The sequence below is a fragment of the Ambystoma mexicanum genome, chromosome 10, assembly GCF_040938575.1.
Source record: "Ambystoma mexicanum isolate Mex_15411 chromosome 10, UKY_AmexF1_1, whole genome shotgun sequence".
Lineage (NCBI taxonomy): Eukaryota > Metazoa > Chordata > Amphibia > Caudata > Ambystomatidae > Ambystoma > Ambystoma mexicanum.
Window position 1 is genome coordinate 1,018,822,975 of NC_090932.1, and position 25,047 is coordinate 1,018,848,021.

The 25,047-nt window shown below is 48.0% G+C and overlaps 1 protein-coding gene across 1 annotated transcript in view; it reads right to left on the minus strand.

Moving 5' to 3' along the window:
• The window catches only part of LOC138491944 (matrix metalloproteinase-23-like), a 214,425-nt gene that overhangs the window by 168,127 nt on the left and 21,251 nt on the right, over positions 1-25,047 (minus strand). The window contains exon 3 of the mRNA XM_069618826.1: positions 17,101-17,237. Coding sequence (XP_069474927.1) covers positions 17,101-17,237 — 137 coding nt within the window. The remainder of the gene's footprint in view (positions 1-17,100; positions 17,238-25,047) is intronic.

Here is a 25,047-nt window from a genome sequence, read left to right on the forward strand (position 1 = left end):
ACACATGATTCACAAGCCTCTGGAAAGTGGCAGGTGGATTCTTCAACCCGAACGGCATTACCAGGAATTGGTAAAGGCCGTCTGGAGTAGAAAATGCTGTCTTCTCCTTGGCATGCTCTGCTAAAGCTAATTGCCAATAGCCAGCAGTGAGGTCAAACGTGCTGAGGTACTTGGAGGCACCCAAAGTATCCACCAGCTCATCTGTTCGAGGCAAGGGGTGTGCATCTGTCTTGGTGACAGCATTCAGAGCCCTGTAATCCACGCAGAACCTCAATTCAGAAGTGCCTGCCTTTGGAACCAACACCACTGGGCTGGACCAAGGACTACTAGAGGGTTCAATCACCCCAAGGTCTAACATCTTGTTGACCTCGGTCTTAATATAAGACCGTACTTTGTCTGACATCCTGTATCCCCTACTTTTGGTAGGTACACTGTCTCCTGTGTCAATGTTATGTTTGCACCAAGGTGTCAAACCAGGCGACTGTGAAAACAGGGGGGAAAACTGCCTAAGCAAACTTTTCACCTCAGCCTGCTGATCAGAAGTCAGGTGAGGGGCCACTCGGACACCCTCAAAGGAGCTATCTGAAGGACCGCTCTGGAACAGGTCGGGGAGAGGTTCAGACTCCTCTTCCTCAACGTCTGAAGCCAGTAGCAGTGCTGCGATTTCGACTCTTGGGACGAAAGCCTTCAGCCTGTTCACGTGAAACACTTTTGGAGCCTGTCCAGGCCTTCCAAGGTCCACTAAATAGTTAACCTCACCCAGGGGCTCCACCACTGTGTAAGGGCCTGACCATTTGTCCTGTAAAGCTCGAGGCCTTATGGGATTCATGATCAGGACTTGCTGACCAGGTGTAAAGTTGATGAGGGAAGCTTTCTGGTCGTACCAATGTTTCACCAGCGCTTGTCCTGCCTTCAATTTATCACTAGCCAAGCCCATCAGAAGTACCATCCGTTTTCTGAGCCCTAGCACATAATCAACTACGTTGGTAGTAACAGGGGGAGTGGGCATCTCCCATCCCTCTTTGACGATGGCTAAGGGTCCCCGTACGGGATGACCGAACAGAAGTTCGAAGGGGCTGAAGCCAACACCCTCCTGTGGTACCTCTCGGTAGGCAAACAGTAAGCATGGTAACAGAAGATCCCATTTTCTTCTCTGAGGCTCCTCCAGAGCCCCAATCATGCTCTTTAACGTTCTGTTGAAACGTTCCACCAGACCATTGGTCTGGGGGTGGTATGCAGAAGAGAACTTGTAGGTGACCCCACATTCTTTCCACATAGCCTGCATATACTTTGACATAAAGTTGCTGCCACGATCCGACACAACTTCTTTAGGGAAGCCAACCCTAGTAAATATGCTGAGTAAAGCTTTTGCAACTGACTTGGCAGTTACAGTTTTCAATGGGATGGCCTCAGGATACCGGGTTGCATGGTCGACCAGCACCAGGATAAACCTATTGCCCGAGGATGTTTGTGGGTCAAGGGGACCAACGATGTCGATCCCTACCCTTTCAAATGGTACCCCCACAACTGGGAGCGGTACCAACGGAGCTTGGATTGTCGCGCCAACCTTACCAGACAACTGGCAGGAGGCACAACTCCTGCAGTGACTTTCTACTTGCACCCCCATCTTGGGCCAGTAGAAGTGCATGGATAACCTTTGCTTGGTCCTCTTCATACCAAGGTGACCAGCAAGGGGAACTTCATGCGCCAACTGCAGGAGGAAGGGCCTAACAGCAAGGGGAACCACCAACCTCCTATGGTCGCCTTCTGTAGACTCTGTGGGCTCACTATACAGGAGTCCACCTTCCCAATAAATCCTATGCGTCCCAGGAGGTTCACCCTCAAGCTGGGAGCAGGCCTGTCTCCTTAGGCCTTCCAGAGATGGGCACTCACGTTGGCCTTTACTGAATTCGTCCCTATCAGGACCTCCTTCAACTAACAAGTCTTTTAGTTCAGGATGATCGTTGGGGTCGAATACTTCAGGCATCGCCACCTCCTCGTCAGGCCCGGGCGATTGACCAACTTCCTCCACCGCAGTGGTAGGCGAGCTCGGGGGAATATTCTCTTTCCCTCGTCGTGACTTGTCGACTCCTTTCGCCTTGGGTTTCCCCTTCGGCTGGGGCAGCGTATTGGACTTGGCCAATGCTGCCCGTGCTTGAGACCGTGTGTAGGGTCTTTCGGCAGTGTCTCCTACGAGCCCTAAAGCTCTGAGATCATTACCTAACAAGACCTTTCCCGGGACGTTTCTCTGAATGCTCACTGGAATCCTGACTGCTGTACCATTTAAAGTAAGATTTACAGGTATTACGGGAAACATACGGAGGGGGCCGTCAGCCAACTTAGTGGGCATCAGAGTAGCTCTGGCAACTTCCTCTGAGTCTACCAAGGTAGAATCCACTACAGTGCGACTGCACCCACTATCCCTAAGAGCTGGAGTATCCACTCCATTGATCAGCACACTGTCTTTAAAGTAGTGCTTGGTATTATCCGGAATCCTAGCATAAGCCTCTGCGACTTTAGGCTCCCAGGAACCCAGGGACACTAAAGCTACCTCAGCCTCTATCCCGCTGGGAAATGAGTCTGAGGAGAAGGATGCTCCTGTAATCTCTTCTTCCTCGTAGGAGGAGAAGGCCATATTAGCGGAGTGGACCCCCAAAGGTCTAACCTTACAACGGGGATCCCCCTTCACATGGTCAGTTGCTCCACAAGCAAAACAAGATCCAGTGGGTCTGTTTACATAGGGAGGCTTATTGTAACCAAAGTTCTGTTTCGGAGGCGGACCTCCACTACCCTGTGAGTTCTCTTGTGTCTTACCCTTATTTTTCTTTTTATGGCCCTTATGGGAAGAAGATTTAGCAGATTCTCCACCCTCCATATCTTTGGACTTTTTCCCTTCCTCCTGCTTACCAGGATGAGTTTTGTCCTTATGGGACACTCGATGTGACACCCATAAGTCTGCTGCAATGGCCAGCTTCTTAGGATCTATCTCCTTCGAATCGGCCAAATGCTGCTTAAGCTCCGGGGAAGAAGAAGCAAAAATGTGTTCCAGCATGACAAGATTTATCATGCCTTCGAAGGTAGAAACCTTATAACCTTCAACCCAGCCAGTTAAGTTTTTCAAGGATTCAGTGACATAAGATACCCAAGTACCACCTTCCTTTTTCTTATACTCTCTGAAACGTTTCAAATATTGGGCCGGAGTCTTCCCAAACTTTAAAATGAGAGTTTGCTTTAACATTGCGAAATCAGCTCGCTCAGCCTTCGACATTTCCATAATGGCACTACAGCCAGAATGGGGCAGTCTGCTGAGTAACCAGGCAATCTTATCAGCATTGTCAACTTGTTGAACTTCGCATGCATACTCAAACGCATTCAGCCAGTCCATAATGTCATTCCTTTCCTCATACACACTGAGCAGATCAGAGGAAGCCCCAGACCCATGTCCAGGACCCTTGGACCCATTTGCAAACTGAAGCTTGGCCAGTTCCAACTGGTGATCCCTGTCTTTTTGTTTTTCTGCCTGTTCGATTTTTAGTTTGGCTATGCTGAATTCAAGCTCCTGCTGCCTAAACCGCAGCTCTTGCTTCTTGAATTCAAGCATAGCCTCCCCATCAGCACTGGCAGAGGAAACATTAGACATCACATCCTCCCTGTCCTCGTAGTCGCGATGGATCAGTGCAGCGGCAGAACCGTCGGTTCTACCAGTGAGAGCAGCCCCACCACCTTCTGCACTGTCCTCAGAAGTTATAGCGTCAAGCTGCGCTTCTTGCCACGCCACGATTCTTTGGATCATTTCCAATTTAGTGCCTTGAGAGGAAACACCTCTCTCCGCACACATCTTCTTCAATGTTTCTGATTTGGAAGCATTTAAAGTTAACAAGGTATTTGTTTCCATACTGTTTGATAGGACTATGGCCTTTTTAAAGTTATACTACAACAATTCACTACGTGTACTGGTTGGAATAACCTGAAATGCCTTAGTTCGTGCGCAACACTGGATACCTTCAGTCGTATCCCACCGCTGTACACCAATTTGTTAAGACGGATTTCTGAACTCTGTCCTGGTGGAGCAGAAGTTCAGAAGGCCAACCTAATTACTTGGAACAGGGTAACCTCTGGACGAGCCAGACCAATCAAGGTAGCGATCGCGGCGGTCAAGACTAGGTCTCAAGAGGGGTGAGGGTGACTGAAAGCCCGCAATGAGCACACAAAGCAAGATCACTTACAAACTACTCCAAACAGTTGTTATATCAAAAATATATACACATTTATTTTAAGGCCTTTAAAACAACGACCGTAGCGAGAAAATCACAATATCACAATATTAAGCCAACACATACCATACCAATACAATATATATACAAATACGACAGTCGCAAGCGTTATATGCACGAAATGTGTAGTCCACCTGCAAGGGAAGGAAAACAGGCAGTGCGATACAATGCTTTAGACTCAGTTCGCCTTCAGAGGCACCTAACTAGATGGAAGTCCGAGCCCTGCGAAGAGTGGAGCCTTGTGCTCAAAGTACCTGCACACGCTGGTGCCAACGGGCAAAAGGAGAGTCTCTTCTAAGGAAATCAGGCAGTTCAGTTCAGTGCACAAATGAAGGAGAACAAGTTCCGCGACTCAAGCGCAGCCTCCACTGTGGGCAGAAGCAGAGCGCGAGTACGGCAAAAGGGTGCTGTTTTACACAGGGGGGAAAAGCAATGGGCTCCTGCAGGAGGGCGACCAGATCCTAGCTAAACTACTCACCGGTCCCCGATGCAAGCAGACCCAGGCTTCTCCGCGTCAGTTTCAGCAGCTGGCAGGTTCAGAAGAGCAAGGAACGCCTCGTCGTCGTGTAGAGAAAAAAGACGTCCCAATCGAAGAAACCTGCACAGTTTTGTCACCACAGCAGGGCAACGGAGCGGCCGTGTGTATCTGAGCCAAATGTACACTACTCACTTCAGACTTGGGAACGCCAAGTGTACTAAGCGTGTGAGAGTGACAAGGACTCGAAATACAACACAACCTGGCGGCGGTTACAGAGCAAGACTCCCTTGTAAGCTGGTCAGTCAACTGGATGGCCCAGAGACGCTTCCGAAGGCTTACTGGCAGGAGATGATGAAGTCGCCGAGAATAGCTGTTCCTGCTATTCCAAAGGTCGAAGCACCAGTACAGGCCTTCTGGTTCGATCAAAGGAGGAAAGGGTTTCACAGGACGACAGCAGTTCAAAGGAGGAGTCCTTCAGCGGGTCACCAGCGATTCCTCGGTCCAGCCTCTTGGTTGCAGGATACTTGGCTCCTGTATTCCTTCGTTCGTGAGAACTCAGGAGATCGACATGGTAGTGGTGTTTCCAGCCCCCTCTTATCCACGGTTCCCTTCACGCCAAAACGGAGGGGAGCCAATGGGAGATCCGCTCATCAACACACACACCATTCGTGGACCAATCACGGACCACGGTGGTCCCAGGCATTCACACTACCCTAGACTCTCTGGCACCCAGGATGTGTATTGGGACCAGACATCCCAGCCCACACCCTGGAGGCACACAAAAGACATGTAGAAGCCCGCGAAAGCATCCGTGTTTCGCGGGAAAGTACATGCCCAAATAAGGAAGGCCCCGGGTCGCTCGACCTGGGGAAGGTGAAGGGAGGAAGACGGTCAGTGGACAGGACAAAGGAGCCTCGTGGTCTGGCCATTTTGGGAGCCAGGCCACCATTTTGGGTTCAGTGCGAAAAACGCGCTTAGAACGCCAAAAGGAGCTCAAAATACACAAAACGATCGCTGCCACCATTCCAGTCCCTGAATGACTTGCACCGATCAAATACAATCCTAAACGAGTATCTAGGGCCTGTAGAAGGCTAGAGACCCAAGAGAGCTGTAACTTAGCTTACAGTGCCCTCTTGTGTCATGTTGCACTAAAGCCGCAACATGATAAAAGAAACTACGGGAAACAGCGTTCCCCGGTACTGACTGTTTTAAGGGCATGTCAGTTTCCCCATAAGAAAAGGAGCGAAAGCCCAGAGGAGTGCAGCAGAAGGCTGCACTTCTCTGGCAAAGTCAAGAACAAGGTGAAAAACAACAGCAAAAAGTTTAGGGGTTGCCACATGGAAGGAAAATTACCTACAATTATGAAATCTTTCCTAACAGGGGATACCGCATCTCACCCAATGAAGCATGGCATCCACCCAGTGGCTATGTCCTCCCATGTAATCCTCCCTCATGTAAGCATCCTCAGGGTCAGGCTCAGGTATCAGATGCCGTCCCTTGGCCACATGGGAGGTGGCTACCATGGGGGAATCCATGATGACTCCATTGTATTCATCACAAAGTACATAGATCATTTCCAAGATTTAGACTAGCCCTTTTAACGTCCCCCCACCATGAATTCTGAGCTACAAAGCTTTACTCCCAATCAGATCACTGTAGGAAACCACCTGACCTCAGCCAATCAGTAGGTAGACACCTGCACCAGGCAGTGCAAATGAGGCTTGGTTTCTTCAGTCTGGGTGGGGGGAGCAGGAGAGAAGAGCTGCCTTGCAGAACAGTAAGGAAGAGCCCAGTGAAAGTCCCGGAGAGCTGAGAGGTGCCACGGATGTCAGGGGCAATGAGGCTGGAGGGACAGGAGAGAGACCAGGGCACCATACACCTCATTTGGTATTCCATCACTGCAACTTACGTACCCAGCAGGGACTAACCTAATTTGCTTCAATGGGACAACATTATCTGTTCCTGGTGAGCAAGAGGCAAGATACCGAGGAACCAGACAAACACCAGGAGAACCACCTCCCTGCAACCCTCTCCTATCACATAGAGCGCCTTCCCTTCCCACAACTAGGAACGCACATTGGAAAAACCACAAACTCCCAGCCCATTCCTCAGCAAGGCTTGTGCAGAAACATGCATATACAGACCTACAAAGCACCTGAGAAACTCCAAACGAGATTCACAGGGTTAAGAGCAGAAGTTAAACAAGAGCAATCAAAAATTCCCCAGTATTTATTTCTTTTACCAGAAACAGAATAGGAAACCAGGAAAGGAGAAAAACGGGCTGCTCTCTAAAACACTGAAAGCTCATGTTGTAATTTCAAAATGGCCACCAGCCGTTTCAAAATACTTTATCCCCCAGAACTGAACTGCAAAGTGTGACGTTCACTAGGTGTCATCACTTCTCCCTGGGAGGAGCCCCTTCTCAGGAGGCTAGGGAGGTAAGGCTGCTACCAAATAGTTCCCCTAGAGTTGGTTTAATGCGAGAGGACCTCATGGGGAGCGACACCGCTACTGGGGATAAGGATGAACACCTGGGTGATAGACGACACAACACCCGAAACCTCTAGCACCCTTTCATTCCCGCCCCCCCACCAACTGACACAACCATGTGTTATTGTAACATCGGGTCAGTTTCACCAACTGTAACAAAGAAGATTATCCAAGATGTAAAATGTAACATCCTGCCAGTTTTATAAACTGAGGGGAAGAAGATTGTCTGAAAAGAAAGGTTAACCCCAATGCAAGTACTGAGAAGAGGTGACCCCAAGGAGCCATGAAAAGTGACTAATGCAATGAGAGAAAATGTTATATTGCTTCATGGGGGAGTGGTAACCAAAACAACGTAAAAACCGAAGGACTGAGTCACAGAGAGCACTGTCCTGGGGAAGCCGAAAGCAGTCATCAGCTGGAGACGAGAAGCAGGTGATGGAATCCTTTGCCTGGTGGTGTGGAGCTGATCGGGAAAGTGGCTGGAAGCTGAGGAGTGGTTGGGTGACCTTGGATAGCTGGACTTCACGGTCCTGCAATGGCGCCTACACAGCCAACCCAGTGAGCGGGCATGAAGACCGTGGAGCAGGAGCTGCGGAGACAAGGGAGGCCTGTGCAACGCTCCTCAATGAAGCATGGCCCCAGGATGAACCGGCAGAGCATCCCGAAGCCAGCAAAAGTAACAAGTGTAATGCACAAACTGGTAGGAGCATAAAGCATGAAAGTGAATACAAGTAAGCTTCAAAGTAAATACAAGTTAAATGGAAATACTGAATACGAGTTAACCGAACTTGATGATACGAGTAATCCTCCTCGTGGCAGTACTTGGCAGAAGAGTGAACCAAGTGGGCCTAGCAGAAAGGGGAGGAAAGTAAGGGTTTGGAACCCAAGGAAGATAAGGGTCTGGGACCCGAAGGAAAACCAAGCAAATACCAGAGGGAGTCGCCCTCAAGACAGTGGCAGAGATAAGTCCACTGGCCACCAGGGAAGGGTCTGGGGCCCTGTCCACAGTGGAAGTGGGGGAGAAGTGCCCACTGGCCACCAGGGAAGGGTCTGGGACCCTGTCTATCGAAGGCAGTGGGGAAGAGGAAACCACTGGTGATATAAAAAGGGTCTGGGACCCAATAAAGAGACATTAAAGCAGAAAGTGAATCTTCCTCATCGAAGTGACAGAGATAAGTCCACTGTCACAAGAGAAAGATCTGGGACATTGGTCAGAGCAAGTTATCTAGGAAAAGCGTGTATCAATCTAAAAGCACTGAATATCAAAAAATACCAGGAGAAGCAAGCCACAGCAGATGTAGAGAGACGTCAGGGGAAATGAGTCATTCGCCCTGGCTTTGTGGATCAGGAGCAGACCAAGAGAAGGGAGGCATTCACTTGGTCCTGAAATAGAAGTCAAGTTGGTGACATACCAGGGGAAGGGAGCCATTCTCCTGGAGAGAACATTGTATAAAGACTGTTATGAAACCTACAAATCAGGGGAAGGGAGTAATTCCCCCTGGTTTTTATGTTGAAAGGAATATTTTTGGTTAAGCAACAATCCCGAAGCCGGAGAAAGGAACAACTCTCTTTAAAGAAGGAACTTTGTGTTAGTTGACTCTTTAGATTTAGAATGTGAGGGATACAAGTAGGTTTTTGACACAGGGCGGTGGTTTATACTTTGACGGACATCTTGACAGATCCTTTTAGTATTTGTTTTGAGGCAGGGAAACCCCTCTTAGAAGTTAGGGACAGCGAGGACCTCTTTTCCATTTTCCTAAATAAAAGCCTATAACCAAAATCATGTCACCTTTGTGTCAGTCTCCTTCTTCGACACCCTTACAAAAACCTCATGGCAATTAAGATTATGGTCAAAGAACCCAGCCAATCAAGGGTACGGAAATGGAGCAAAACTGAGAAAAAAATAGAGCTGCCCTGCTCGGTCCTGACTGCTGTTGTGGGGGCTTCTCAGGGGGCAGCGCAGGGCGCCATCTCTAGCTAGGTGATGTGGGGAGATCTGGGGCCACATGGGTCTTCCCAACTATTTCTAATCTGCATGGCCTGTTTAAATATACCCTCATGAGTAAGCAGTGCCTCTACCCTCTGTTCTGGGAATCTGAGGTACAAAGATGGCCCCATTGTCATTTGTGATGCAGACACATGAGAAAAGAAATACTGGCGAGGTTTGCCACGCATTTCAAAGTAAATGCTCTCATGTGGAGCATAGCAAACCCTGCATGCACCGCTCTCCTTTGAGCGTGTGGTTCCACGCATCTGCACAAACTGGAATTAAAGATGGCAGACCTGCCTGATAGAGGCCAGTCCTGTATGGCAGGGAGTTCTGATGAGGAAGAGTAAAGAAAGCATCAGTGATACACATGTAGCTCCCCTCCAGTCCCAGGCAAGAAACAATGATTGCTTCCCTGCGCCCCGCTTTAGCCGAAACACAGCCCTGATTAAAGAGGGAAGGGAGTACAAAAGCAGGAAAGGAAAGAATGCAGGCAACTCAAGTAGCAAGAAGGTGAGCAGTAATGCGACGAAGCAGTAGGAGGTGAAGGTGTGGAAGGTGCAGGAGGAGGTGGAAGAGTTGAGGGAGCAGGAGAAATGGAAGGACGTTGTGGAGCAAAAGGAGAGAAAGATTCAAGATGCGGTTGGAGAGTTGAATGAGCTAGCAGAGAGGAAAGAATGGAGAAGCAAAAGCTTTGGAAGAAGCAGAAGAAGGTGGAAGAAAAGAAGCAGAGGAGGAGAAGGAAGAGGGGGAAGGAACGGCAGCAGGGAAGGAGCAGAGAGAGAAGAAGGACACAAAGGAGTTAAGAGTGGAGCAAGCAGAAAGATGGAGAGCAGAAGGAGGTTCGAGCATGGGAGGAAGAGGTCTGGAAAGAGCAGTAGGTTTAGGAGAAAAAGAGATGGCAAGATAGTGTGAGTTAGAATAAAATCCAGGAAAAAGAGAAGCAGACCAAGTCAAAGAAGTAGACAACAGAAGCCTGAATGTTGTCAAAGGAACGTGGGCGGAGAAACGAGTGTTGATTGGTACATTGGGTACTTCAGCCATCACACAGCATGGGGGTTAGACTAATGGGATATAGATAGGTCCCCGGGCATCATTGGGCACTGGAGCATTGAGGAGTGAAATAAGAAGGGAACGAGGAATAGGCTGAGGTCTCAGGGAGAAGGCAGGGAGATAGAACAGAGCACCCAAAATCCCTTCCGGCCTGCCTCACAGCTGGGAGACGCTAAGCAACCTGCTACAACAGCACATCAAGTTACATGACGAGTATCTTCTGCGACAATTTCTGGAAACAGATATCTGATCAAACACCTAATAGACCAAATGAGATTTTCACCTCCAGAAAAAAGCTGGAGGTAAAACAGCCAATTTAGCGCCCAACTCGTGACAGGGCCATTCCTTAAATGCGGTGGTAATACCGTTACTGCTGCATTTATGGGCTACACCCCAACTCTTGATGAGGCCCAGAGTCATTGGGCCTCATTACGACTCAGGCGGTAAGGGTTTTACGGCGGCGTAAACAGCGCCGACCCTTACCGCCTGAGTACGAGGTCCCTTAGCGCCATGGCGGACTTAACACCTGCTTTTAGCAGGTGTTAAAATCCATGGCGCTAAGGGACCATGGAGTTAATTACGCCACCGTAATTTACGGTGGCGTAATTAACGCCTTCCCCACTCCCATTATGCCCTATGGGGCAAAAATGGGAATGGGGAAGGGTAAATGGGGATTGGGGACTTACCGCCCCGCCAAGGTCGGAATGGGGCGGTAAGTCCGCCAACCACCATGGCGTAAACATAGTTTACGCCATGGTGGTAAAGTCACGGCCCAGGCGGTAATTTACCGCCTGGGTCGTAATGAGGCCCATTAACCTTTGATTGAGCATCATTCCACATAACCAGGATAAGTAACCAGGAAGACCCAGAAGCAATTGTGTTGCTTAGAAAAAGACTTTTGTTTCACGTCCAAGGTATTACCAGCAGAGACCTTTCAGTTGTCATTTGTAGCCTTTTTAAGTTGCATATGTTTGCACAAAGCACTAAAATAAATTGTTGTGAATCTACTCATGAATTTCATCCTCTGACACATGATAAAAGAAGCCCTGTTTCCAAATCCTGGGTGAAAAGAAGTAGTGGACAAGTTGGTTGGAAGAGTAAGAGGAGCAGAGAAGTTTGGAGAACTAAGAGACCACAGCCAGCTTAGGGGCCACATCCATTTGAGAGACAAGAGTCAGCTGAGAGGCCAGATTCAGCCACGTGTCCAGAGACTGCAGAGAGACCTGGGAGAGCAGAAAGGCCTGGGAGCTGAGGGTGGAAAGTTTGAGGCTCCTAAATAGATTGTTCTGCTATTAGTGGGAAGGGCACCCTATTCCTTATAGTACAGGGTGGTGTAAGGGTGCAGAAGTAGAAGACTGACACACAGGTGGTATGGTTGTTGATATAAACTTGTATTAGTAATGATAATAAAGAGAAAGGGTTGGTGGGATCTTTACCTGAGGGCATGCTCCCTTCTCCAGCAGGTCTCAGTCCCCTTTTAAGGGACAAAACAAAGTTCTGGGTTGTAATGTCAAAAGGCAGTAACATTCTCAATTCATAATCAAAAGGTAAAGTTCCAGTTCAAATGTTAACATTCCTTATTGCCCATAGTTGTTTATCACTACTGGGTTCCTGGAGAATGCCTCCCTTCTTCAGGCATGTTGTTCCTTGGCTTTCCACCACCAGGAGGAGTGACTCCCTTCCCAGAGAATGCCTCTCTTCTCCTAGTATTCCAGTAGCACAGAGTTGCAACACATGGGGGAATGACTCCCTTCCCCTGGCTTAGTACTTCACAAAGATTGCTGTCTTTACATCAAAAGTTCATTATTTCTCTCCTCCAGGGGAAAGGACTCCCTTCCCCTGGATCACTGGTTCGTTCCTCCTTGTAAAATCATTTACTAGGAGAATGACTCCCTTCTCCTGGTGTCTGGCTTTCATGGTTTCCCCACACAAAACCCTGGGGAATTACTCCCTTCCCCTGGACTCTCCTTTTACTTGGTTTCATGATTTCAAAATGCTAGGGGAATGACTCCCTTCCCTTTGCCTTACTTACATATAAACCTGTTGGTACGGGTCCCAGATCCGGGTTTCTTTAGGGATTCGTCTGGGCAGACCTGATTCACTTGCCTGCCAGGTGCTGTCATGAAGAAGATGGTTATTAAGGATCTCTTCCTGGATCTACACTGAAATTCCGACGCTGAAAAAAGCGAGGCAGGATACAGCTGAGCGGAAAGCTTTGTATCCCGAAAATGCCAACTGCATGAAACTGTCAATTGTCCCCCGCTTTCCATGTAATGGAAGCAAGAGACACTTCCACAACCCCCGAATCCCATTATGCCAAAGAAGGGGAGCGGGCGACACCCCCACAACCTCTGCTCCCCTTGGTCGGCATTATGGGATTCAGGATTTTAATCAATTCATCATGCACACAAAACGCGCATTAAGCATTTTTTTCTCCCTTATTTTTGTACATGTTCTCTCTTCCTCAAGTTGCAGATCCCAACCCTGTTTTCTCCTCTGTATTTTGTTCCCCATATACCTGTTCACTCTCCTGCAAGGTACTATCATATGGCTAATTGATTAAGATGTTCTCGTTCAGGAATATCTGGGTCCCAGACCCGGGGTTTGAAGCTTCTCTTGCCCCTTTTGTCGATCCTCATATCTTCTGGGAATCTGCTGGTCCTTCTCCCACATCTTGTTAGGCTTCTCGCGTTCTTATGCTGCTTATGCAGCGTATGCAGCAGATCTGCAGCACTTATCTCTGGGCGGGTTGCTTGTCTTGCCACAACCGCGCGGTCGGGTTACTGCTTCCACCTGGACCGCCACTCTTCCAGTTCCTTGGTCTGCCCAGGCATGGCAGACCAGATAGGGATGCCTCAGCTCCTTCGCAAACATCCTGGTCAGCAGCAGCCTCTCCCTTCCATGCTGGACATCCTCCTGGGAGGGTCTGACACAAAGGCAAGTCCATCCTCTCTCTTTATGTTGAATGAGCAATGACAACTAAAATGCTTATTCAAGTGCTTATGAGGACTCTACATTGTTCCACACCTCCTTCTTGTCTCAGTACCTGCCAAGGAGATCTTTATTAAGTCATCCCTACTCTTCCTCGTCTCAGTATCTGTCAAGGAGAGCTTCATTAAGTCATCTCTAATATGCCTCGTCTCAGTAACTGGATGGGAATTCAGTCTCACATATATACATGGAAGTGTGTGGTATGGAAGTGAGGGAAGATAAGGTGGGCCTCATGGACTGAGGGGAGTTAAAAGAAGTGGGTGGAGGGTTAGAGGTGTTGTACCACATTCTCCCAAGATGGTCGTCCTTGTCCATAGCGTGGGAGTCTCTCCTCATGAAATCCTCCAGCTGAGTACCACCCCCAGGGGGACTATCGCGTAGCAACCTCACCACCCTGTCCTCATGAGAAGGGGCTCCTCCTCAGGGAGAAGTGACGACATCCAAGGATTCATCACAGTGAGGTAAGAGATCCATGAGAGTGAGAAGGGCATTATATCTCCAATAGTGGGGCACTATAACCTCGGATCAGGAAGAAGTGAACCAGGCACTATCCTTCTGTGAGCTAGGTGCTATACCCTTCTGAAGATAACTTGTGGCAAAGAAGTGACTGGGCACTATACCCCTGTGAGTGTGACCTGAGAGTTGTTTTTTTCATCTCCTTCCTATCTGGGGGTTTGAAACAAGAAGCTTCTTGGAACTATGTATCTCTAAATCTGTGTTGGATTTCACAGATGTTGGATTTCAGAGAACCTTGGGGAGACCAGTAGCCCTGAAATAGGAAAATACCGGCATATTACAGTGTACCCCAAACGGACACCATTTACTTAAATAATTAAGAGAGGAGGATATCACTTGTATTTATATGTAAACACCAAGTCCCCATAGGCATTTATCCCAGCCCCATCCAAACAAAGGTACATTGAGTCTTTTAAATGTACTTTAATATAAAATGTTTGCTGGGCCATCACACTGGGTTCTGGCAGTCTGCAAATTAAACATTGTGCTTAAATTAAATGGTTTGGTCGCTCTGCTGATGGTCGCTGGAGATCTGGCAGAAATCTGGCCCAGCCTGCCCAAAGAGTGCACCAGATGGGTGTATTATTTGGCGACACAGCAGTCAGCATGGAAGGACCTGGATAAAAAGGAAGAGTACCAAGGTCAGGACCCTTGATGTTGGTCTCAGCTCTGGCTTTACTCTTTTGTCCCATATGACAAAGGGCGTAGCCAGACATTTGGTTCAATCCTTCATTGGTGTGTCCATATGCAGCCAGTCCTATTGGCAATGCTAGGTTTGTTCAATGTGTCATTGGTGAGAATTCTCAATTCTTCCTCTTCATATAGTTTGCCAGGTCGTCAAGCTCCCTGTTTGCTCTGTAGTGATATTTGAGTTTTAATATCTATCATTCAGGTCTCTCACTTGCATACCCATGAAATCCTATTGGGATTAGATACTGCTGCTGTCTTCCTGTATATTATGTTCATATTTTCACACAGGGTGAATTTCGATGGGTTGAGTAGATGGACAGTGGTGTGGGAATAAATATGTTCAAACCTACATTTGAATTTTCCAGACATAGCTGTGTATGTACCTTTCGAAAAGCGTATGCAGTGCAGTACACTGATGATGTATCACAGGCAGCTTTAGCACAAGGGGTGCCACAATTCCCCATCCCGCACCCTCAGCAGCTTTGTAAATATTCATAAAAACAATGACACTATTCTTCAAAAAACAGTATTCTAAGTGACAAGGTTCTCCTGCAAGATAAGTTAAAGACCCATTCACTGCAATGTATTGTTAAATGCTGCAGCTCAAAGTTGTCTAACACAAGGAAAACACACACTTATTAAAGCATAATCATGCTGCTGACACAAAGATAATTGATAACATTGTCAGGTATGTCAAACCACTCCACGAAGGCAACCGAGAAAATACTGCTTTAGTTCTGTCCAGTGAAAGGCACTCTCTGCATCGTATGGCAGCTGGTTGTTATGGAACAGGAGGCATGTTATAATTATCATTCACGCTTAAATGCAGCACAAGAACGGGAAACCCATCAATGCACCTTGTAAAGGAAAGAAGCTCTTGAAAGCAACATTCAACAACTCTCTCCCCAATTTACACAGTTGTGCTAGCTTCTACAAATAGTTCACACTATAGTAGAGTTTTCAGCATGATGCACTCTTTCTGCACCCCAAGGATGATTGACACCACAGTCCCGCTGTATGGTGCTGCAAGAGTTCTAGCAGAGAACCAAAGATCATTCTAGCCAGATGCAAACAAAAAGACAATGGCTGGTACAGAAGGAAAGGTAAACGGAAGAGAGATGAGGCCATGGGAGTTAATGCAAGCCGGAAGGAGGAGGGGGAAAAGGCGCAGGAGGAAGAGGAGGAGGGGGAAGAGGAGGAGGAGGAGGGAACAGAGAAATCTAAGGAGGGGAATAAAAAAAGAGGGACAGCACAGTGGAAAATAGAGTGGAAGGGCACCCTGGAAGGTAGCAGAGGGAGACGTTAGACAGAGAGAGGGGAGGCAGGGCTATAGGAGGAGCAGTATGGAGAGACGGGAAACAGCTGAGAGCAGATAGAAGGGCAAGAGAATTCAATAAAAGGAGGGCGAGTCAGGGCAGTGGTAGTATAGGTAAGGTAGCATAGAGGTAAGTTATTCGAGAAAATGTAAGACGGCAGAAGGAGAGTTAAAGGAACAGATAAAGTATAAATAAGGCATATAAAGGAGGGGTAAGATAGAGTGAAGAGGTGTAAGAAATAACAAGAAAATGTAAGAATGGCTGAAAAGCTGTGAAAGAGGGGAGTGATGTGACAGGAAGTGGAAGTAAGGGCGGCAATGTTAAGACAAATGGGAGAGGTAAGGCAGCAGAAGGAGGAGGGGGTTTGGGGAAAGGTCAAGGCTGCATGAGGAGCAGTAAGGAGGGTAATGTGAAGGTCGAAATATGAGGAAAACACCCAAGAAGATATAAGAAAAGAGGAGAAGAGGAGAAGTAACACAGGGGGAAGAAAGGCAAGCCAGTGGAAGTAGAGGTATGATTGGGGATAAGAGTCAAGCAGAGGATGGGCAAGAAAGGAGAGTGAAGACACTGGAAAAGGGTGAATTATGGCAAAGGGGAGTTAGTAGAAGTTAATATTTGAGGCTAGACAGAGGAGCAATGGTTAGAGATTGGAGGATAGGTCATAAAGAGGAGCAGGGGTAAAGCAAAGGCGTGAGGATAGCAAGTGTGGGAAGGTGTAAGGAAGAACAGGAGAGGTTCCAAAGGAGGGCATGGGGTAAAGCAGCACAAGAGATGTCAGGAAGGAAGAGACGGGAAAAGGAGAGCAGGATGTCTGAAAGGGAGGGAAAGGGTAAAGCGGAGCATGAGGGGTAGATAAAAGGGTAGAAGGGGCAAATCAGAGCAGGAGAGGTTCAAAAGGGGGTGATGGGTCAAGCAGTGTAGGAGAGGTTAGAAAGAAAGAGAATGGGTAAAGGAGAGCAGGAGATGTTTGAAGGGAGAGGATGGGGTAAAGCTGCACAGGAGAAGGGGAACAGAAGAACAGGATGTTAAAAGAGAGGAGGTGTAAAGCAGGGCAGGAGAGGCTAGACATGAAAGGAGATGTTGCAAAGAGGATTAAGTTATCAAACAGAGCAGAAGGGGTTAAAAAAGGAACCAAAAGAGATTCAATGTAGAAACGGATTAAACACACTACAAGCGCAGGAGAGCCATGACTGGGCGGCAGAGGACGCATGATACAGTAAGGATTCTCTACAAAGGGGAAAGTTACATGTAAAGCAGTCAGATGAGATCATACAGATGGGATACGCTGCCGATGCTCCTACTCACCTATCTTGAGATCGGACTCCTCGGCCGTCAACACTCGTCTGAAAGTCAGAGGAGAAGCATTGCTCCACATCTTGAAGGCAATGGCGATAGCTTTATCTGTGTCCTCCCTGTTCAGGGTGCTGGGATACTGGACAATCCTGGGAGCAAAGGGAAAATGACACATGGGGTTAAGAGGTAGAAGCCCCTTCTCTGCAGACTGGGACAGGAGCATTGGCTCTTTGAAGGGCAAAGGAAGAACCACTGTGGTGTGGGAGTTATTGAAGGCTGTGGTGCACAGTGGAGAGGCAATGGATGAGTATGGCAGAGAAAGATGAAGTCATGCTGGCTGTAGGTAATGGGGCTGGTGGGCTCCCTCTGGGGGTAGAGTACTAGGGAAAGTCTAAGAGCATTGGCTTTAGTGGATAGTGGGATGCCATGTCCCGACAGAGTTTACTTGGGCACACAGGCAATGTGGGGTGGCATAAAAGCTCATATTATATGGAGCGGTATCTGAGCATGTGTTGAAGAGGGTGGAGTAGGCACCTTAAGTGTTGGAATGGGATAAACGCTATGGCAGCAGCTATGGTGTAGACGTGGCCTTTAATAACCTTTCTCATTTGAATGCCTGCCCTCCGGCCATATTTGGTCTCACCTGCCAGTCAATGGCTTCAACCACTGCCCCTCGCTTCATTAAACTTTGTTATCTTTCAGCTGTATGTCATATGTTTTCCTGTGCGATATGTGGGGGGGTCAGTGTGTTCCCAATTTGTGACTGCCAATTGTTGTTTTTTGCGATCATGAGGCAGAAGACTCAGAAGCCACCAAGACGGCAACAGGATCATTGGAAGAACCTGAATAAAGTTTCTGGGTCAGCTCAGAGGAGCAGAAAGGGGCACGCAGCCACCCAGCAATGAAGGAACAACCAGACAATGAGGACAATGAGGGCAATGGCAGGAGGGGAACCAGGATGTCCTACAACTGAGCTGAGATGGGCCTGTAGCAAGCCATTCAATGTCAAGGCCAGAAAGATCGCCACCTTAAGGAACTCGGGCCAGAAGGAGTTGCCAGAGAGGCCGCACTGCAAGCAAGGAAGAGTCCCATGAAGGCCTCGGGAGTCCAGCGAGCTAAGAGGATGGCAGAAAGTAATGGAAGAGTTTGGGATGGGATTCCACCAGCAGGAAAAAGCAAGATTCAAGGACAAAGGAGCCAGGAACCAGCCTGTATATCTGCCTATGTCTTCTTTGTATCTTGGCTGCTTTTTGGTGAAACTGTCTTAGCCTCAATCCCCTGCTCAACTCACTTGTTTTGGGTAGACTGCCCAGTTCCTAATGCTACAGGTGCAGGGATGCGTTTTCTCCCATTCAGATTTTCCAGTGTTTTGTAATACAAATGACCTTCAGTGTTGCGTTACAGGGGCACCTTTTTGTTTCTTTTTCTCTGGCAACATTCTTCATGCCTTTGTGATATGCCCATAATAGGCTGGTGGCAGTGAACCGTGTTCCTCATGTTTCAAGACCTGTCCTTTAGCCATCTTGCTTTTTGCCCGTCTTCCATCCTCTTGGCATGAAAGCCCCAAATAAGGGCATGCTTGTTCGCAGGGTCCTGCTCAGGACTCCCAGTTACTGCTTAGTGTCACTAGAATTGGTTGAAACTGGAATTGGGACTGCCTGGTCCAATACACATTTCTCTCTGTGAATGCCTGTTGCTGGGAAGATGCCGGGTAGCTGGTTGTCGATGATTGGAAAGCTACAACCTGTTGTATTGGTGCAGATTATTCCCATTGGTGGGCTGGAGCAGCTCCGATTTTGGATAAGGGGAGTGGGGTTGGAGCAATGTTGGAGGTTACCTACCAAACCCAAGATTAAGAAGCAAGAAGACAGTGCTGTGAGTACTGCAGCAGAAGCAACCAGCATTGTCCAAGCCAACCACTGGAGATCCTCAGCTTCATCTCTAGCGACCAGGAAAGACCTTTGTCAGTGCCTTCCTTCTGTTATCCGATGGGCCTAACTAGTCTTTTGTCCTGCAATGGCATCCTGCATTCAGTGGATTTCATTCATGCCCCTGGATCCTCTTGTGGGCTGACCACCCACTGAAGAGGCATCATTGGTGTAGTGGACACTATCCAGAGTTGGAGTTTGGGACATGTCAGATCTTCCACTTGAAGCCCAGGTACCCTGTTGTCTGTAGCAGCCTCTCTCTAAACTGAAGGGGGGCCTGCTGGATCATGTGCTCTATCACCTTCAGCCTCCCAACACTTGACCATGGTTTCTTCGCCCACTTGACATGCCTGCAGCGTCCTTGGGATTGTCCTTCATACTGGGAGTAGCACTGTTGTCATCCAAGGTATGATAGACACAGTGTCTGTTCATATGGGACAACCATATGGGAAAAGGAAGGCAAATAAGCTAGCCCTTACCCTCAATGCAAAAACATTGAAGGAATTACATTTGATGACTATTTGGGAATTAGGTTTTCCATCCAATGTATCGGAAATGATCAATTCCAAAAAAAGAAATGACTTTCGTCATGCAATGCTTCAGCGGTTCTTAAATGTGCTGATCCATTGGGGAACAGGCCAGGGGCCCCAACCATGCAAGTCTATAACATGCAGGCTGTAAAGGCTTCCTACTATGGGGCCAAGTTACTGCGCTTCTGCCCAAAAGGTATTTCTGAAAATGGTCTGAAGGGTACCTAAAAGTATCCTAAATCTTCATGGTAATCTGGAACTGGGCAAACTAGTAACTGAATGCATGGCAGTCTTTGAACCAATGGCATACTGGATTTGCCTGCAGGTTCGCAGTATTTAATATTAGACAGATATAAGGCAGCCATGTTAGGCATCATGAATTTGAATGGTGGGTCATCCCTCCCTTGCTTTAGGCATATTAAGAAAATCATTAATACAATAGAGATTCTGAGTATTTTGTATAATCTCAGAAGTATGAATTCTCAGACCTTGCCACGCACAAAGGAGATCTGTAAATCAGAGTTTACAGAAGGCCTGCTTGGGAAATACCATCCAACCTCATTAGCTCAAACATCCACAGGTTAACACAGAGGTGGGCTACGGAAGGTACCCCAACGTGATCGCACGTATCCTATTGTTACGCTCACCTGGTCTCTGCAGAGGTGTTGGGGCACGGTTGCGGCCCTCCCGTGGGTGAGGTCGCTCGGGTCCAACTTTGCCCTCTGTGCTTATGTGGTGACTGGTGGTAATAGGTGATGCTGCTCGGGACTGCTCATGCGTGGAGAATAGGGGGCGTGAGTATGCCAGCTTGTGTGCCTGATCCCCTTCCAGATCCCTTCTCCCAAACCGTGGTACCCGTGGGATGCGCTGTCCCTGGAAAGCTCACCTGTTGATTCGTTTTGGCGAGCACTCCATCCTGCTGCTTCTGGCAGGGGTGCTTGTATGATCTGGGCCGAGTTCCTTCACTGTGCCTTGCACATGGTAGTTCAGTCCTGCTGCGACTAAGCCACTATACTTCAGGTAAGTGTTCCTGTTTGCCTTTGTCTTTCCTCGTCTGTTTTTGTTGAATTGTAAAGTTTGTTGTCTTGTATTGCTGTCCGTTCCACTTTTGATGTTTGCTCTTTTGCTTTCTTCCCTTGCAGGTGATGTTGCCGGCCCGGCAAAAGCTATGGAGCTCGAAGCGGCAGCCAGAGGGAATGAGGAACGAAGCTGAAGTGGTACAGTAGCTGGTAAGTTGTTAACTAGGGGGCGCGTGGGGTTCAAATGTGGCGCGGCCCTAGGACGGATGTTCTAACCTTGTCTTTCTTCTTCTTCACAGGATCCGAGTCCGTGGATGCGGAGTGCGGTGCTGTGCCATCGGGATCAAGATGACTGGATGCCAGGAGATGAGTGCAGATGAAGCGATGAAGCACCAGTTTCCTGGATGTGAGTATGCAGGAGAACGCCTAGTTTCAAAGGTAAGTAAACTGGACCAAGCGGCGGTGAGCGTCACGTTGCTCGCAAGTGCACAGTAATGCAAAGCACCGGCCTTAAGCATGGAGCAGCTTATATAGCTGAGCTTCTGAAGCCATGCCCACCAGGTTCAGCCTGCCTGCCACGCCCTGCCACACCGGATGAGTCGGCACATGAAGACGAGGCCTAGGGAGCCACACCCGATGAGTTAGCACACGAGGATGTTCTCTGGAATAAAGGCTTTTAGCTCCTGGAAAGTTCTTGTAAAATAAAAGCACTCTTACACTGAAATAAAGTAAAAGCACTCCTGCACTGAAATAAAGTGTTCCTGCTCACATCTCTATATGCGCCTGGTGCCAAAGTCCAGCCAGGGTCCCTGTGTTTATGGGTCCCAAAGGGACATAAGTGAGTCAAGTGACCCATTGCCCCCATCACTAGATGGTGTGGTTTTTGTGATCTGGGTGCTGTGGCCATTACAGCACTCCCCCTCAAGGCCCCTCTCATGGGTGGTTTCCCCCCCTGCCCCTGGCCCTGGGGTTATTGTGGTGGAATTGCCTGATTAATCGGGAAGCGTGGACATGCTCACTGGGTTCCCAGGTTCGATCTTGGGGTCCATAACCTTTCCAGTCTATAAGGTAGTATAACTTGGACTGGAACATCTTAGAGTCTAGGATCCTTTTAACTTCGTATTCTGGTTCTCCTTCAAGTATTTTGGGATCCGGTGGAGTATCGATCCGCGTACCTGGTCTCGATGGTTTTAGGAGGGAGACATGAAACACCGGGTGGATGGGCATGTGGGCCGGTAATTCTAATTTCATGGCCACAGGGTTGATCACAGCCTTGATAGTGTAGGGTCCCAGATATCTGGGACTGAACGCTTGTGGTCCTTTCAGTGGGATGTTTTTGGATGTTAACCAAACCTTGTCTCCGACTTGGTAGTTGGGAGCTTTCCCTTCGGTGTCGATCCGCAAACTGCTTATGTTTCTCTTTGGCTCTGGCAAGATGCTCTGCTGCTTCCTTAAAAACCTGGGTTATGGTTTTGTGTAAGGTTGTTACAGTGGGCATTTCTAATGATTCGAGTGGGTCGAAAACAGATGTCCGTGGATGTCGACAGTACACTATGTAGAATGGGCTTTGTCCGGGACTGGTGTGAATGGAGTTGTTATATGCGTATTCTGCTAACCAAAGTACGTCCTTCCAGGAATCCTCGGTTTGTTGCAGCATACACTTTATGTATTGCTCGAGGGTCTGATTAGTCCATTCGGTCTGGCCGTCGGTTTGGGGGTGATGGCTTGTAAATAACCAGAGGTCGATTTTGGCAATTTTACAACACCTTTTCCAGAATGCAGAGACACACTGAGTTCCTTGGTCTGATATCAATATTGATGGGAACCCGTGTAGCTGGACACGGTAGCCAGAGTAGAAGCAGTTGGGAGACCTTTCAGGGGAATAAAGTGGGCCATTTTCGAAAAGAGATCTACAACGACTAAGATGGTATTGTATCCATTACAGGAGGGAAGGTCTGTAATAAAATCCATTGATAGCATATGCCAATGTGCTGGGGGTACTTCTAAAGGATGTAGCAGACCTGCAGGACTTTGTTTTTGGGACTTGTGTTGTGCACAGGTGCCACAGGTTGCGATGAACTGGACAATGTCCTTTCACCAAGTTGGCCACCAGTAATTTTTCTTCATTTTAGCTTGGGTTTTGGCTATTCCCGGATGCCCGTCTACCAATGAATCATGATAGTTTGCGATGATTTGATTCTGTAATTTCTTATCTGGGATGTACAGTCGCCCTTGGTAGTATGTTTGTTTGTTTGTTTGTTTGTTTATTATTTGTAATGCGCCGAAATACCCTAGGGTAACAGGGCGCAGCAGATACAGGAATTTGCAAAACTTAGTTACAGACAATAAAATATGTACAAGGCATAAGCACAATAATAGGAATATATACATATATACAGTTAACAGTTGTGTATCCAATATGTCCAAGTGACAAGTGGGAGACACGGAAACCTGGCTCAGTATGTTTAGACAGTGGCTGTCTTCAGCCAAGACATCATCTTGGAACGGAAGTTTTGGTAGGGTTGGTTGTCCACCATCGTATACCGGTCTACCTTCCCTAGCCATTCCTGTTGCGCTGGTGGACTCATCAAGTGTTGCAGGTCAGATTTTAAGTTGTCTAGAGTGGTGGTTGCGGCAATCATGCCTTGGATTCGTCCTTCAGGGATGATGGCCACGGGGTCTGGTGTAGTGAATGCCTCTTCTCCCTCACTCATGCAAGACAGGGCGTCCGCTTTTCCATTGCGTACTCCGGGTCTGTAGGTGATGACGAAGTCGTATTCCGCAAAGAAGAGAGCCCAGCAGAGTTGGCGTGATGATTGCGATTTAGCGGTCTTCAGGTATTGTAGATTGCGATGATCCGTGACGACAGTGACTGTATGTATAGCTCCAAGAAGATAATATCTCCAGGCTTTGAACACTGCCTTAATTGCTAACAGTTCATTATCAGTGATTGCATAATTCAATTCAGGAGCTCAAATCTTGCGAGACCAGAATGCCATGGGATGCAACTGACCTGTTTCGGGGTCTTGTTGTGACAGGACTGCTCCCATTGCTATGTTGGAAGCATCAGTTTCGACCACGTATGGTAGTTCTGGTTGAGGATGCCGCAGAATTGGTGCTGTGGTAAATGCTTGTTTTAGCTCCTGGAAGGCTTTCTCTGCCTCTGCGCACCAATTCAATTGTTTATTTTTCCATAGTAAAGAAGTGATTGGGTGGACGATCAGGGAGAACACGGGAATGAACCGCTGATAAAAGTTGGTGAACCCGAGTACACTCTGTACTCCCGTTATGGATGTCGGTGAGGGCCAGTTAAGGATAGCGTCTACCTTGCACGTGTCCATGCGTACGCCCCGTGGTGTGAGAATAAAGCCGACAAATTCTACCTCTGTCACATGAAAGAAGCATTTCTCCAATTTGGCATATACCCGGTGTTGCCGCAGTTTTTCCAAAACTGCCCGGACATGGTTGACGTGGTCCTCCTTGGTGGTCGAATAGATAAGAATGCCATCAATATAGACAAGTGCGCAGACGTCCAACAGTTCGCGGAGCACGTCTTTCATGAAAAATTGGAACGCTGACGGGGCATTACATAGTCCAAAGGGCATAACCTGATATTCATAAAGGCCATATTTCGTGCGAAAGGCCGTCTTCCACTCGTCTCCTTTTTACTCTTACTAGATGGTAGGCCCCTTGTAAGTCTAGTTTTGTATATATCTGAGCGTTTTTGACTTGATCCAAGAGCTCGGGGATAAGCGGTAACGGGTACTGGTTTTTTCCCGTGCTCTGGTTAAGTGCTTTGTAGTCAATGCAAGTTCTCAGGTCTCCCTCCTTTTTAGGCACAAAAAAGAGGGGCGAGGATGCAGGGGACTTGCACGAACTAATGAAACCATTTGCCAAGTACTGATCGAGGTAGGTTTTTAGATGCTGGTTTTCCTGTTCTGTTAGGGCGTAAATCCGGCGGCAGGGAACTTGAGCTCCAGGTGCCAGATCAATTTGGCAGTCATACGGTCTGTGTGGAGGTAGGGTGTTTGCTTGCTCTTTTTGAAAGACATCTTGGTAATTCAGGTATTCAGGTGGTAGTGAACTGGTGAGGCCCAGTATGGTTTATTTCTTTGACAAACCTGGGTTGTTAAGACCTTTTAATGAGAATCCTTTGCTATAACAGGTGTCAGCACAGTCTTGGGGAAAGGTCAGAACTTGTTTACACCAGTCAATCCTGGGATTGTGGGTCTCCAGCCAGGGCATTCCCAATATCATCTGGAACTGAGGAGCGCCAATGAGATCGAAGGTGATGTCCTCTTGGTGACGGTCCTGACACAGAAGCGTGACCTTCTCGGTGTAATGTGTCACTGGACCGGATGATAGCTGAGATCCATCAAATGCTGTGACGTTTTCCGAAACCTGCTTCTGTCGGAGAGGAAGGCCTATCCGGGTAGTCAGATCTTAGTCCATGTAATTTCCCACAGCCCCACTGTCAATGTA